The sequence below is a fragment of the Lissotriton vulgaris genome, chromosome 3_2, assembly GCF_964263255.1.
Source record: "Lissotriton vulgaris chromosome 3_2, aLisVul1.2, whole genome shotgun sequence".
Classification (NCBI taxonomy): domain Eukaryota; kingdom Metazoa; phylum Chordata; class Amphibia; order Caudata; family Salamandridae; genus Lissotriton; species Lissotriton vulgaris.
The window spans coordinates 224,174,678-224,190,007 of NC_141690.1; the positions used below are offsets into that span (position 1 = coordinate 224,174,678).

Consider the following 15,330-nt stretch of genomic DNA (forward strand, 5'->3'; position numbering starts at 1 on the left):
GCCCTATGGGCGTTGCCAGAGTGACAGGAAGTACCATACTTAAGTTGCCCCTCATGGTGTGACACAGTATCTCATTTCTCTAGCCTCACCACCCTATGCCCTCCTAACGAATGCCCAAATACTGCTTCAGAGTCGACAGCCATGACTCCTACCAGAATCATGAGCTGATGCAGAATCTGCACTTCAGTCTGTCTGGGGCTGGCCTGCAGTGAGAGGCGGCTGTGTCTCACCATGTCGGGCGCAGGAGGAGGCATTATTATTAAACTTAGGCACTGCTACCGGCCTGCTAAATATATACCACTTTGCACTGACAGTGTTTACGCTGTCTGAACAGAAAAGCACAAAAGCACACATGAGCAGCGGCGTCCCTTAAGCGGGTGATAAAATAGAAGCTCCACAGCCTCCTAAACTGTACAAATTAACAAAGTTTGTGCATTTAAAGAATTTCACGCACGCTGCCTGCTCGTTACGCCATTAGGTGAATTACCAGCAGCAGCAGGGGTCCACACGAGCAGAAAACGCAGGACGAGAGTGAATTTGTCGTATGTACCTTTGGACGGATCGTCATATGTACTTTTGATCCCTTGTGCTTCGAACTGTTTGCTTGGCAGTGGGTGCTCACAATTGCCACCCTCCAGCATCTGCTCCATCAAATTAATTGCTCAGCAAGTTTCTTTTCAAAATATTCAACATGAATGGCTGCTACGTATGTATGACACACAGGCACCCAGAAACGCCACGGAAGGCAACAGGTGTTACAGTAACTGCAGCTGTATCTCACAACTGTGGAAACACTTCTCGGGACTTCGTAGAGCACCTGTGCTCCGCACCCACGCACACAAAGCACTCCAGCCTACCTGAACAGCAGACTCAGCTTCTACACCCCCACCCGCCAGCTCCGCCAGTCTCGCCCTTGCCGCTGTTCCCCGCATCCAAGGAACAACCTCCGGCGGCAGATCCTTCTCCTACCTCACCACTAAGACCTGGAACACCCTCCCTACCCACCTACGGCAGACCCAAGACCTACTCGCCTTCAGAAGACTCCTCAAGACCTGACTCTTCGAGCAGTAGCGGCACCCCTTCCCTTCAGCACCTTGAGACCCTCACGGGTAAGTAGGGCGCTTTACAAGTACTCTGATTGATTGATTGTTTGATAGTGCATATTGAAAAGTACGTCTGCCTTTCTTAAACAGATGTGCTGTCTCGTTCCTCTCAGTACCAAGAGCAGGTCCTGTTAATTCCTATTTGCATACCTTGCAGAACAGGTGATATTCTACAGTAGAATCTTGGCTGCCGAACACTCCCTGGGTCCACACAGAACCAGAGATGGCACATGGTGGCCTTTTGTTTACACCTATGTAAACCTATTGTATCACCCACAAAGCAGTGCGACATTTAAGCACATGCAGACGCAGGAAGGTATACTACAGATTCACATTTTGGTCAGTAGGCTAGTCAGAAGGTGCTCCCACTGCTCTCGTATTTACAACAGCCTTGTGGCTTTGATCGCAAACAGTGAATCTTAGGGCGGCTCTATGCCTCAGCCATTGGATAGCAGGGGGTTTAGTGAAGAGGATGTCACCTTAGATTGAACAGCATCCTATGGTGTGGGTCTCTCAATGCTGGATTCACAAAAGAGACTGCAGCTCTACTACATGAAGCTGCAACTTTGTAAAATGGCTAAGCACTTATAAGGTCCCAAAGGCGAGACCTACTGGTTTAGGAAGTAGTTAAGGGCCTGTAGGTCTAGGATAGGATGAAGGCTGTTGTCCTTTTTTGGGACCAGAAAGTAGAGGAAATATCAACCACAGCCTACTTCTGGAGGCGGTTTGACTGGGCCTGTGGCTACCCGACCAACGGGGTCAGAATAAACTGCACACTCATCTGCGCTGGGGTTGTGGAACTTACAAAGCTCAGTGGCTGGGGTAGGGTTGGCGCGGTTGAAAGACCCTAATGAAGCCATGAAAGGCAGACTGCGGACGGAAGGCAGCTGAGAGGATCAAGGACTTGCAGCAGCATGTGAATCCTTAAGGCCCTCCAGCACCGTGACTAACTTGTCGCCGAAGAGATTGGTGCCATCAAAGGGCAGGTACATGAGAAAAGCCTGGACATCCCCTGAAATACCAGATGTTCTCAGCCAGGAGTGGTGTCTGGATACAGTCCGACACCTGGGAAATTCAAAGGTAAGGAATCTGTGGCTAGATTTCTCACTCAGATACAGAGAGGCACCATGATGTCTGGAGTTTTTAGCTCTCGCTAGCGGACGCAGCGCATGCACTGCTTCGCTTGCGAGGCTCTATTGTTGCCGCTCTCTGTGCCGAGGGGAGACAGGAGATGGCACACGCGGACAGGAGATGTGCAATCCATACGCGTGCACATCACCATTCCCCAGAGGCTGGCAGCGCACACTCATCGCACGCTTTCCTTTTCCCTCCCACCGTCGGCTCCACAGAGCCAGCTTGTTTTCCCCTTCTGGTTGGTTCATGTTGGTGTGTGTGTAGTGTGTGTGTGGTGTCTCCTCCTGTCAGCTTCCCCTGCACCCCCTGTTCCGGTCTCTCTATGAAGTCCAGCTGTCCTGTGTGTATGTGTGTCTTTGCATCATTGTGGTGTCAGTGTGGTGCGTGTGTCTGTCTCTCTGTTGTCCCTCCCTATCTGGTGTCTGTCTCTCTGCGGTCGGCCTGTTTCCTCACTTACACCCCCGCCGCCCAGACAAGGCCGAGCAAACCACCACATCCTGTTCCCCCTAGTTGTTATACAGGATCAGCGCACACTTTAAAGGCTTTCTGGCGCTGCGGAGACTTCAGTCCAACACCAGCCACAAAATGCCCGGAACGGGAATCAGCGGGCTACACGGAAGTGCTGTTTATAGTTAGTGTCTTGATAAGCTCTATTTTTTTTAGTTTGAGCGTTTTGTTTTGCAAAACTTTCATGTCAAATATTTTTCCCGTTTGCACATAGGACAAAGAAAAACATTGTTTTCTTCTGGTCAGTAGGTGGCGGTATGGGCAATGCCTTTCAACATTACATTGAATATTGTATTTGAATATCGGGATTTATATAGCGCTTTATAACTATCATCGCGAGTTAGACGCATTTTATTTGTGTACTGGATGCGATGGATTCATTTTTGGGCTTCAAGAATTTCAAGATTTTGTTTTCAGGATTAGGTGTTTAGTATTAATGACGTTTTTAGGTATTTTACTTTTGGTATTTTATTAGCAATATTGAGGTATTTATCTTTTTTTAGTTTATGTTTTATGATCTATAATCCTTTTGTGGCAGTTCATGTACACAGAACATAAATATATAACAGTATTTCTGGTTGGCTTCCAGTATGTCTGTATCAAACTAATGCTTTTATTTTTTTAATGCCCTATGGACCACATTTCGATTATACCATGCGAAATTGTTACCATCAGATGTTTGTTGGCACTGCACTTCTAGTTCTGGATCTCTTCGTCATATGTTATATGAATGCCCAGTTATTTTGACATTTTGGTCGGATATTTGGATTGTAATTTCAAAAATTTTACCTGTACAAGATGATATTTCTTATGCTATGTTAATAGATAAATCAGTTGCCCTTTCCCATCCTCTTAGTGAGTCAGAAGCAAAGTTATTTAACTTCTTAATTACAGCTGCTTTAAAATCCATTACTTTTTGTTGGAAGGATGCTTCTTCTCTTTCAGTTCATGCCTGGTGGTGGAATATCTTTACTAGAAAAGGAGCTCAGCTGTCTCTTAAAGGCGTTGTTCACAATTCGCAGTCATTTCAATCTTTTTGGTCTCCTATTGATTCGTATGTTATGCAATGATTTATGAGTTATGTAATGCTATGACATCAAGTACTATTCTGTATTTTGATAATTAATTTCTCCTCTTTTATCGGCCTTTATAATCCAATTTAATTGTGACTCTACATTGTTGTTTTTTATGATTCTCTGATATTATCCCTACCCCGTCCCTTCCCTCCCTTATTCTCCCCTTTTTTATTCCTTGATTATTGCATTTTATATTTGCAATTTATCATTTACGCATATGAGAATCATTCTTTTGTATTGTATTTGTCCAATTCTTTTGTTTGCATATTGTTTCAATAAAATCATTTTGAACAGAGAACATAAATATGGGGGCGTAGTCATCCACTGCAGCATCAGTAAACCTCATGTGTGGGATACATTCATGACATACCATGTGGCATGTTTGTCTATGTTTTTGTGAGATTAAAGTAATGTGTTTGACCTTCACACCCTCCAATTTTGTGCCAGCACCTTTGCATGCTTGGCAAGGCTTGCAGGCGCGTACAGGTGTTTACACGTGGAGATGGGGGTTCAAAAGAGTTCTCATTCTCACAGACGTTTTCCAAATTGTGTACTCGCCCCCAGCACACAACATCTGTTCACAAAAAAAACCTGGCAGACTGCAAGTTCAGACCGTAGTGTGTTTTTTGGTAGGACTGAAAAAGCAATTTTTTTTTAAAATTCATTTAATTTTAGGGAAGGATATGCGGCCTTCTCGCTGTAACTGGCCGCATTGAAATGGAACCGGACTCGAATCCCGGCTTCGCTCACTTTTCAGCGATTCTGGGCAAATCACTTATTCGCCCGAGCCTCAAAACATGAATAACATTTTATGATACGTATATAAAGCGCCTTAAAGCACTCTGACAACTTCGTGGTACCTGTTTAAACTTAAATAAAAATAAATAAATATATGTTTTCGAAATGAGAGTTCTGAGCGTGTGTTTACGTGCATTATTGCAATTTCTTGGCGTTTGCAAAGTAGGAAGTCAGTGCTGCAGCGCTCACTTGTCATACATTTTTGTAATTCTATCCTGAAAGAGCACAATGAAAGAAAGATATACATATGCAAACTAGGAATGTAACATTCTCAGCTGAAGCCAGTCTATTTGAATGAAGAAATACTTTACTAAACTAGAAAGTTAAGCCTCCCTGGCTTGCACTTGAATTACTGGATAGCAGGGTGGGTTATGTGGTGCGTAAAGCCTCCAGTGCACAGATTTCTGCCTTGAGTGACGTCACTCTGAGTCTCATCCTCTTGAAGCTGTGAAAGCGGCAGCTCTGGACCCGGAGTATAAACATGCCGTGCTAGTTGAGTGAGTCAGAAATCATCGGATATTTTATTTTACAACTAAAGACATGGGAAGTATCTTATAGATCTTGAGGAATACCATAAGGAAGTTCGTCGCGAAAGACTGGTGAGCCTGAACCGCATTTCAGCAAGAGAATTTGAGACAGAATTATAACAAGCATTTGCAATGCAATAGTTCTCGCATTTGCAGGAGGTTGAGTTATTGGAATTGTAAATGACATTGACTTATTTCTGTGTTTTCAAAACCTGGAAGCAGTGTGTAAACACGCACTTTAAACGTATAATCCTTGCTTATGAGAAGCAAGGGTGGCAGAAAAGAGGTGCAGTTACTGGCAGCATTGATTCTCCTAAGAAACGACTATAGGTACAAAGTGTGTGTTTACGCACCTCTAGTTCTTTAAATTATCACTCCACATAAAAAACAAACCTAAAAAATTTACAATGTCAATTGCTCCAACTCCAACAAATGCGAGACCTATTGCATTGCAAATGCTGGTTTATCTTCGTTTTTAACTGAGTGACAACTTTGACTGAGAAGAGGACCTTTTAAACTCCGTTATGATGTCCGGTGAAGTGAATCTTGGCTTCACTATGCCAGATCACCTTGGGATTCACCTTGGCACTTTCCTCCCAAGACTTTGAGTTGTGCAATAAAAACCAGGCACCAGAGACAAAACAAGTGGGGGTCGGTCACAGATATCTGTTTGTGACAGTCCTTGCAAAGTTTAAATCCTGTAGTCTTTATAGGAGATATATCCTTTGCACACTTGGAAATGTTGACAAAAAATCCTGTCAAATAGCAGAAGGGTCGAGGGAGTGATCTCTTGAATCACATCTTAAGGCGTGAAATAAAGGTTCTAAGGTCAGCATGCAGTGGTGCTAAATATATGTGGCTCTTGTGCCATCTCCAGGGTGGGAGAACGTCGACACGGAGCGGCACAACCCCATCTACTAATGCACAGGGGAATTGCTAGGAACAAACAGCCTGATTCATCAACGACCCGTTTTGCGAGTCTATAATAGCGATTCATAAGGAATCGCTATTACAGGCTCGCAAAACGGGATTCATGTAGGAATCGCAAAAAAAAATGAGATTCCTACATATTCCTTGTTTGCGATTAGCAAATTGCTAATCGCAAATAAGGAATAACTCCCCATTCATTCTAAAGGCCCATAGGAATGAATGGGGAGTAATCCTTATTTGTGATTAGCAATTTGCTAATCGCAAATAAGATAGCGATTTAAAGGGTACCCTGTAGCACCCCTTAAATGCACATTTTAACAGGTGTTGCGCACACACATGTCCATAGGACATGTGTGTGTGCAACATGCAACTTAGAAAAATGCTTTTAAAAGTTTTCGCTATTTACCACTAGGTTTGACCTCGCGGTAAATAGCGGGCCGAAATTGCGAATTCGCTATTTAAAAATGGATGATGAATTGCATTTAAGGAATCTCAAATAGAGATTCCTTAAATTTAATTCCTCGCAAAATAGCGAAATCGCTATTACCGATTTTTGCATTTGGGATGATGAATCCCAAATGCAAAAATCGCACTCGCAAAGGGCCAGATTCCCAGAATCTGGCCCTTTGCGAGCACAATTCAGCTTGATGAATCAGGCTGAAAATCTCCAGACCCAGTTTGGCGCCCAGGGTTGGGTGGGAAATAGCCATCAGAATTGCTTATTTTAATGCCGCCTGAAATATATAGTGACTGGCGATGTAAGTTATTGGACGTAAGTATATGAAAATGCTTTGTCAATATGTTTCTAGAAACAGGAGCCTCATCAGGTTCCCAAACCCAGGATACACAACTAGTACATAATCAGTCGACAGAGTTCAAGTGAAATCTTCAGGTTTAGTCTTCGTTTAATCCATACGTAATTCAGTTTCGTCCATTCATTTTCCATGCTTTACTTTTTTCAACACTATATTCCACAGTACTCTTCAGGCTTTTCTTCATACAAAGAAATTCACTGTTCTTCATAACTCGAGTTCAACTGTTCAGACCAAATGCATTTCGGGCTCACTTGCCCTTCCTTCTTCAGGGTTCACTAAGATGCAATGTAAAAAATTATTTGAGAACCCTCAAGTCCCAGCGCAAAAAGAGACATTCTACTATTATATGTCACTCCAATTATATCAATTACCCACCGCTGTGTGTAATCTGAAAGTAAAAAAAACACCAAACGAATCCACTCATGCATCAGAAAATACTGATGCATAATCCCATGTGTTTTACTCATTATAACCGAGAACACCTATTTGTGTCAATTATGTGCAACATGCTAGAAACCAAGCATCCGTACACTAACAAAAATTAAAACCAAAGATGACCTGCAACGACATGCCACGTCTCCACTCTCTAGGGTGACCAGATCTTGAGAACCAAAGACCGGGACATTTGAGAAAAATAGAATTAGGACTACAATTTTTCATCCACAGAATGACAGCTGTCATCAACATAGGATCACCGAAGATGCACTAAAAAAGTAAATAAAATTTAATTTCTACAACCAAAATCATACATATTAATTAAATTGCTTACTTCTAACAGTTGCTAACTAGCAAAGCTTTAGAACACCCCAAAAAGTGCCTCACTATTTTCAGTCAACCCCTCTGGGACATGAGCCAAGATTACCGGCATCTGCCGGGACAGCTGGGGACACTCCGGGACTGTCCGGGCAAATCCGGGACGTCTGGTCACCCTACCACTCCACACCACGAGTGAAAAGCGGTGTTTGAACCAACGCAAACGTGCTGAGAGTTTTTGAATGAAACCATGTGATATCATCACGTGACCATCACCCCAATGAAAACAGACAACACCCTGTATCTGGACCCACCGGTGCACTAACGTGGATCAGCACTTCTACAACATGCTGTGCGTGAAAGACCAATCTCATGCCCATGACGAACTTCAAACAGTAAATCATTAAATGAAGGTAAACATAACAAATGTAAAATAAATAAAAAGTAAACAGCTATTCGATATGCGAGATGGGAACATTATTTGCCTGTGTTGAAAACAGGGATAAAAGCTGTCCGTGTCCTCACTGTGCAGAGCGGTGACTGGAAAGTGAACCTCTGGTGCTAGGTTTCCACTGGACGAAGCTCGAGGCTGCAAACGAGCATTGGGCAGAAGATGCAATGTAACACGAACACGTTGTAGATTGCACACCACTTGGCTGTTAAAGTTTGAAAAGGCTCAAAGGCGTGACGAGTGCCATCCTTGGAATGCGCTCTGCCCCTGTGCACGAGCGCGTCTAGAAACAGGAGCCACGTTGGATCCCCCAAACCCAGGACGCACAGCCAGAAGATCATCAGTCGACAGAGTTCGTCCGACGAAACTAACTTACATATGGATTAAGGCATTAAGCAAAGACTAAACCTGGAGAATTCATTCGAAGTCTGTCGACTGATAATTTCCTGGCTGTGCATCCTGGGTCGGTATGTTGCCATATAGTACACAGAATTAGAGTTCATGAACTACTGACGGTGCCAATTTGCGAATTCCTTGTGATGTACTGGGTTACGTCAGAGGGAACCCCTCCCAATTCCCAAAGAAAGATGTGTCAACGCAAAGCACGTCACCAGAGCTTCTGTTTATAACTGCAATGGTCTGTCTCAATGAGTGACGCCCTTCTCAGTGTCGGGCATCAGCTACACATCGCACAGTAAAGCTAGTAGGCGGAATAAACAAAATTTGGCATAGGCAATATGTCTGATTAAAAGCATGAAAAATTCTGCTGCAAGGAAAAAACAAAGCAAACTAGTATGGATTTCTGTCCAGAATGAATCTGTGACAAACAATGTAACGCGTGAGGATTCCGTTTACTTTTGAGATGTACAATAGTTCCACATACTTTACAAAGCAAGCACTCCAGTAGAACACCCAGTGATACTACACAGAGTAAAACAGGTTTCCTCTGGATAGAGCCAATGCCCACTCAATGTACATTGTGAAGCATCAACAACAGAAATGCAGGCAGCTGACCAGTCCAGTGAGACAGAAGTTCTCGTCCATCAGCTGCTGATGGAGACGTGTGACGCAGGAGTGTAGGCTGGTACTCTTCTTTTTTTGAGTGACCGTATTCATGAGACCCTCACTAGCTGTCACAAGAACCATACCTTCAAGCTCTGATAAAATGCTAATTTGATCCAATCAGAGGCAGGCTCTGAAACGAGATCTACCAGATATTACACATGCTAGAAGAAAGCTAAACCAACAGCAAGTAGAAATTTGCAATCCAATATAAATGCCTCTCTATACCCTACATAGAAGAAATTATTGATTTCACCCATCATACTTGAAAATTGGGAACTTTGACTTGCTGATTAAACAGATTAGTAAAATATTGTCCACTCGTCCCAGGAAAAATATCAAGAAGTCCAAAAACAAAGGTGAACGGCTTAGCAGGGGATTCAATATTTATTACTAATTACTCTACCATAAGAGGAAATATTTAAACAACTGGCTGACGATGCTTTGATAACAGCTCAATGGTGATCCAAGCTCTGGGTGACAGTTTCGCGCTATACAAATGTGCAATACATACATACATATCTCTTTGGGGCATTCTTGATTTTTTCCTGGGATGGGTGGACAATATTTTACTAATCTGTTTAATCAGCAACTCAAAGTTCAGTCTAAAGCTTAGAGAACTTTAGGACATCTGCAATCACACTGTACATGAACAACCACAAAATGTCACTTCACTAAGAAACTACAGACCTTTTGCATCATCTCCTTAGCTGGGGCTGGGACTGGTACAACGCTACACACAGTGCCTTTTCACGACTCACTACTACTGCTGCACAGGTACATTTGGGGCTTCTGGCAGCTGGGAGGAAGCCTTCCAGGAGAGCTTTGCTCAGACAATGACAGTTGGCCATCATACAACCGAGTGATATCAATGAAACATCATGTACTTGAGGAGAAGATTGCAGCCCCATCATATTTACTCCACAAAGATATGCAAAGAATGAATAGCAAGCTCATTGGACCCTGGTAGTGTTTCCAAGTCTTAGAGCAACAATCGTACCCAAGCAAACTGGTCAGGCCACATCCACCCCTCGTGTCAACAGAGCATCAGCATCACATAGCTGGTTCTTCTGAAAGGTGGTTAGCGATTCTTATCTACTCCATAATTATAGTGTGACATAACCAAAGCCATTTAATTATGTGTTAGAAACAAATACCTTATTACGATGTCATACTGGTCAACTGCATGTCCTATTTGCAAGCCGTGAAGGATGCCACCATTTCCAACCACAATACAGCGTTTACAGGTCTTCGATTTCAAGGGTTCTGGCAGATCATTGTCCGGCATCAGTTTTAAGAGACTCCGAACATATTCAGTGTACTCGCGAAATCCAAAAGGTGGCCCGTACTTGAAGGAAGACTCATTCAAATGAGGGCCCTCGCTCATGAAACTGGCAAGGTTCGCGGAATACTTATCACTAAACAGTCTGTGCATCTCCTGTTTAGCAAAAGAGGGTTGGCACTTTTTTTCCAGTACTTCTTTGGCGTATATTTGTGTTCTCTAAGAAAAGAAAAAGAAAATTAATAAACAAATTCACAAAGGTAAATGTACACTCTATTTCAGGAAGTTTGGAAACGACTACAAATGACATTTAGCCCACAGGCTGCATTACTATAAGTTCAATCCAATTACGGCACACCATACAAAGTGGTTAACTTCCACTGCATCGCCTGACCACTACAATGCAAAGCCTCCACTAATAATCTGGTATTATGTGGTCAAAGTCAAAAATTAATTAAAAAAAATGTTACGGGTAATGATACGTCAATTAAACTAGGGAAAGGTAGCAAACAATTAAAAAAATGAGGGGGGTGAGAGGGTCTATACAGAGACGATGCAATGTTCCATGATTTGGTGAAGGTGCTCAAGTGAAGTGGAGTAGGGTGGTGTAGTGGTCAAGCGATGTCATTTTGCATAATGAAATAACACAACAGTGATGAATCCTGGAATTGAAGGCAAAAGACCCCATAACAAACGTACTCGGTTTCGTAGACTGGCTGTCTATGGAAAACGGTGTGGCCTTCAACATGTCCTGCACAACCCATACTGCTTACTGTCCTTGGGTCCCTAAACAGATGCCCAAACTTCTCCATCAGGCTTTAAACTAACCTGTAACTTGATAATAGCAATTGAGAACTATCATGCTAGCCATTTCAATAACAAAGATGGACTCAAGCTCATGTGAACACGAGGATCCGAAGCTTAAAACCGAGCCCTGCTCTTTGACAACAGTAGGATCATCAACAGCTCCTGCATGAACAGCAGAATATCCTATTCCACCAGGCCTTCCCACCAAATGCACTTAAGGAACACTGCAGTCTATAAGGACTGCATCCAATGTAAAGTAACAGCACTGTGGAGAAGTGTGGCTCAGGGTTTAGAGGCGGCAGACCCGGAAGCTGAGATCGGCCCTGGACCAGGGTTCAATTCCCCGCCTCGGCGGGTCTTGGGCTAAAAAAATTCCACGGACTCGATAATTCTCGCTCCGGTGCCTTCTCGACTCACGGGTTCACACTCTGTGACTCTGGGCAATAGCTTGCTTAATCTCCACAACGGCCCCTCGCGGCGGGATGCCTGGCTTTCACCTTGTGGATACCCTGCCGGGGTTATCTCACAGGGGAATACCAGGACGGGTTCCGTAAGCAAGCGCTTAGATACCGACCTCGGTCAGTGATTTGCGCTATATAAATACATGTACATTTACATTTACTCAAAGGATATGGAGGATTACTACTTCACCCTCTGCAGCCTTCAGAGGGACAGATCAAAAGCCCCCCTTTAGGAGTGCTGGTGAAGGACCACTGGCCTCGACCTCTTACCCGCCCTTCTTACTTGCTTACCACGTCAGCCCCTCCCTGTCCCATCACTTTTTATTTTGGTTATTTGTTTTCTTCATAGTACTTTACAGAGAAACAGACTGATGACACCCCCAGCCCCAAAGTGAGATCAAATATTATACAAGGTAAAATAAAATCCATCCACAAATGTGCTTTGAGGAATAGCTCAACTCCACAGGTCAGAAGGTCAGCAGCGCAGGGATATTCCGCTCTGATCCAATAGGTCCCTGATTCGTCCCCGTTTACCCTGACTCTCGCCGTCGGATTAGTATACGATATCTGGGACAGAAGCTCTTTCCCCAATTCCAGCCTCCTAAGGGCAGCAAACAAGCATCTCCATTCAAGCGAGTCGGATGACTTTTTTTGTTTACAAAAACACTGCTGTGGTCCTCACGTCTGGACTCCATTCTTTCTCAAACACGCCTTTGCAATGGAATAGGTCTCGCATTTGCAAGAGTTCGAGCTATTAGCATTGTAAAAGTTTTTTTTACTTACAGGAGTGGATGAATGTGGTGTGTAGTGGAATTATGTGGAATGTTGTGCCGTGGAATTATGGGGATAGAAATTATGTGGTATTAGTGTATAGGAATTATGTAGAGTGGGATCGTGTGTTATGGAAAGTAATTATGAGGTATGGTATTTTGTGTTGTGGAGTTGTTATGTAGTGAGTTTAATTATTCTGTGTGCTGTTTAATTTTGTGGTGTTATTTGGAAGTATGCGGTGTGGTTTCTATGCATGTGGTGTGTTATGTAATTGTGTTGTTGATTTGCATTATGTGATTTTTTTGTTTAATTATGTGATGTGTAATGGAAACGTGTTGAGTGGATTAAGCACTGTCCCACACATTTCACTTAAAAGCAGGAGAAAAGTGGTGATGAAATAAAGGCCTCTAAATGGGGAATAACAAAGATTCTGTGCAAGGACACAAGGCGTAATTAGAAAGGTAGGATAACACCTCATGACAAACCATCAAAACTATGGTTAAGATACTACTTTAAGCGGGGAATTGAGCTTTTAAACTGTTGTGTCTAAGCCATCAGCTGCTTTCATTTGTTTTACATGTTTCATAATTTTTTAAAGCAAATCACGTTATTTTTAAAAATGTGACGGCATTGAAACGAAAGGCATGTCTTGAACACAACGTGTAAGACAACTGTTTCCGATTACCCTTGGGGAAAACACTGTTACTTAGATTGAAGAAATAAAAAGATGTTTTAAATAAACAAGAAATGTGTCATGCATTCTCAGAGAACCTTACCAAATAAGATCATAAGGGCCATATGTATCAAGCTCGAATTTCGGCGTTTGCGAATGCAAATTTGCCAAATGGCATGTATTAAGGAAAATCTGGTGCAAAACAAGGAATTGCGATTCCGTATTTTGCAATTGCATTAAATGAATCGCAAATTTAGCGATTCCTTAAATGCAATGTATGAACCAAAAAAAAAATGCAAATTGTCCTTAACTTCAAGTTGGTGGTAATTTGCGAATTCCTTGAGAAATGCACATTTTTGCGTTTTTCAAAGTGCCATGTGACGCACATACATGCCCATAGGGCATGTATGTGCGCCACATGTGCACCCATGCTTATTTCAGGGGTGCAGTCCTTTGGACTCCCCTGCACCCTTGAAATTATTCCAATTTGCGATTCTCAAATTGCGAATCGCAAATTGAGAATAACTTCCCATTCATTCCTATGGGCCTCCTGGCCCATAGAAATGAATGGGAAAGTATTCCCTAATTGCGATTCGCAATTTGCTAATCGCAATTATGGAATACTAAGAATTCGCAAAGGAATTGCGAATTTGTATATACATTCCTATTTGCGATTCTGAAATAGCGATTCCTAAAAAAATCGCTATTTCAAAATCGCAAATCAGGTTGGTGATACATATGGGCCTAAATCTTTTTTACTTGTCCCATATTTATTACATGTTTTTGTAGGGTATTTACTATCTTTTGAGTCACTACCACTTTATTGCCAAGCTGTCAATCACCACATATCGCGTCACAATGCGTCTGTTTACACACAAGGAACATCGCAATCTTCTGTTCCAATTTGACCGGAACTTTATCCACCGAGCAGACCAGAGCAGCAGCCCTTAACAAGGAATGTGGCAAGTGAACTGCAGAGTGCTTCCCGCCTTTTGTATGCCATCTGGGCGGGCCCGAGTGTCCAAAGGCAGATAAAGCAGCCAATGGAGGAGTGGGTGAAAGGGGGAAGAATGGTGTGGCACAATGGCCAGAGCTGCAGAACTAGAGAACCAGGTTAAAAGCATGGCACGCCTCCAAGTGCTGCAAAATGCGGCAGCACGCTTGATCCTCAGGCTGCCCAAAAGGGCGCCTTCGAAGGTGGCCCTGCAGAAGTTACACTGGCTTCCTGTGAGGAGCAGAGTGAAATACAAGGCCCTCTGTACCTGTCACCGGATCTTGAATGGCAAGGCTCCTCGACCATTGAGGCAACTGATTGAAGTTTACGAACCTGCTCGAGCGCTCAGATCCGCGGGTGGGGGTCTGTTGAGGATCCCCAGGGTGAAGAAAGCTCGCATGGGAGGCAGGTCCTTTAGGTGCCTAGCGGCAAACTACTGGAATAAACTCCCAGTGGACTTGCGCCTGGAACCTGAGGAAACGAGGTTCCGAGCGAAACTAAAAACCCACCTCTATGCTAAGTAACTGCCTGCTCGGCAGCTGTGTTCCCTGCCTGCCGTCTCTCTCACTTTCTCAGCGCGTGGACACCCCGGTGCGCATAACGCAGCGCTTTATAAATGTCCCTATTATTATTATTATTATTAAAGTATTGTCATCAGCTGAATGTACGGCTATAAAGCAATATATGTATATAAAGAGGCTTTGCATTTGAACTGGTTCAAACCTGCAATGCTGGGACTGAGAGGGAGGAAAACAAAGCCTCACCCACTGTAAGAATAGAATTATGAAATATATTTCCAGATGGAACAGACAGATTGCAGAATTCTAATCTCCGTCAGAATCAACTTACAGCGCTTAGGTGGCTTGGGTCTGCATTCATGTCGGATCTGTATTTACAACTGCGAGTCTTCGAAATGTTGTAAGATGATGATTGGCTATCAACGATCTATATGAATTAGATATACATTTCATTCCATAGGTCAAAGATGGGATCTGAAGAACTGAATGGTCGCAACTCGCATAAAATAATAATAACCCTATTAAGACCTGCATATAAAGGGGTCACCGGGTACAGGCAAAAAGCTATTCAAACAAAAATAAACAATACATGTGACTTAGTAAAAAAAAATATATATCCCATGTTAGATGGAGGATGGATACATGCTAGAGTCGCTTTATTGTGACTG

General features: G+C 43.1%; 1 protein-coding gene across 5 annotated transcripts in view; it reads right to left on the reverse strand.

Annotated features, from left to right (window-relative positions):
- ST3GAL5 (ST3 beta-galactoside alpha-2,3-sialyltransferase 5) overlaps positions 1-15,330 on the reverse strand; it is a 296,048-nt gene that overhangs the window by 43,927 nt on the left and 236,791 nt on the right. For all 5 annotated transcript variants that reach the window (XM_086964249.1, XM_086964246.1, XM_086964250.1 and 2 more), the window contains one exon: positions 10,314-10,657. In XM_086964249.1, the coding sequence (XP_086820375.1) occupies positions 10,314-10,657 (344 nt within the window). The remainder of the gene's footprint in view (positions 1-10,313; positions 10,658-15,330) is intronic.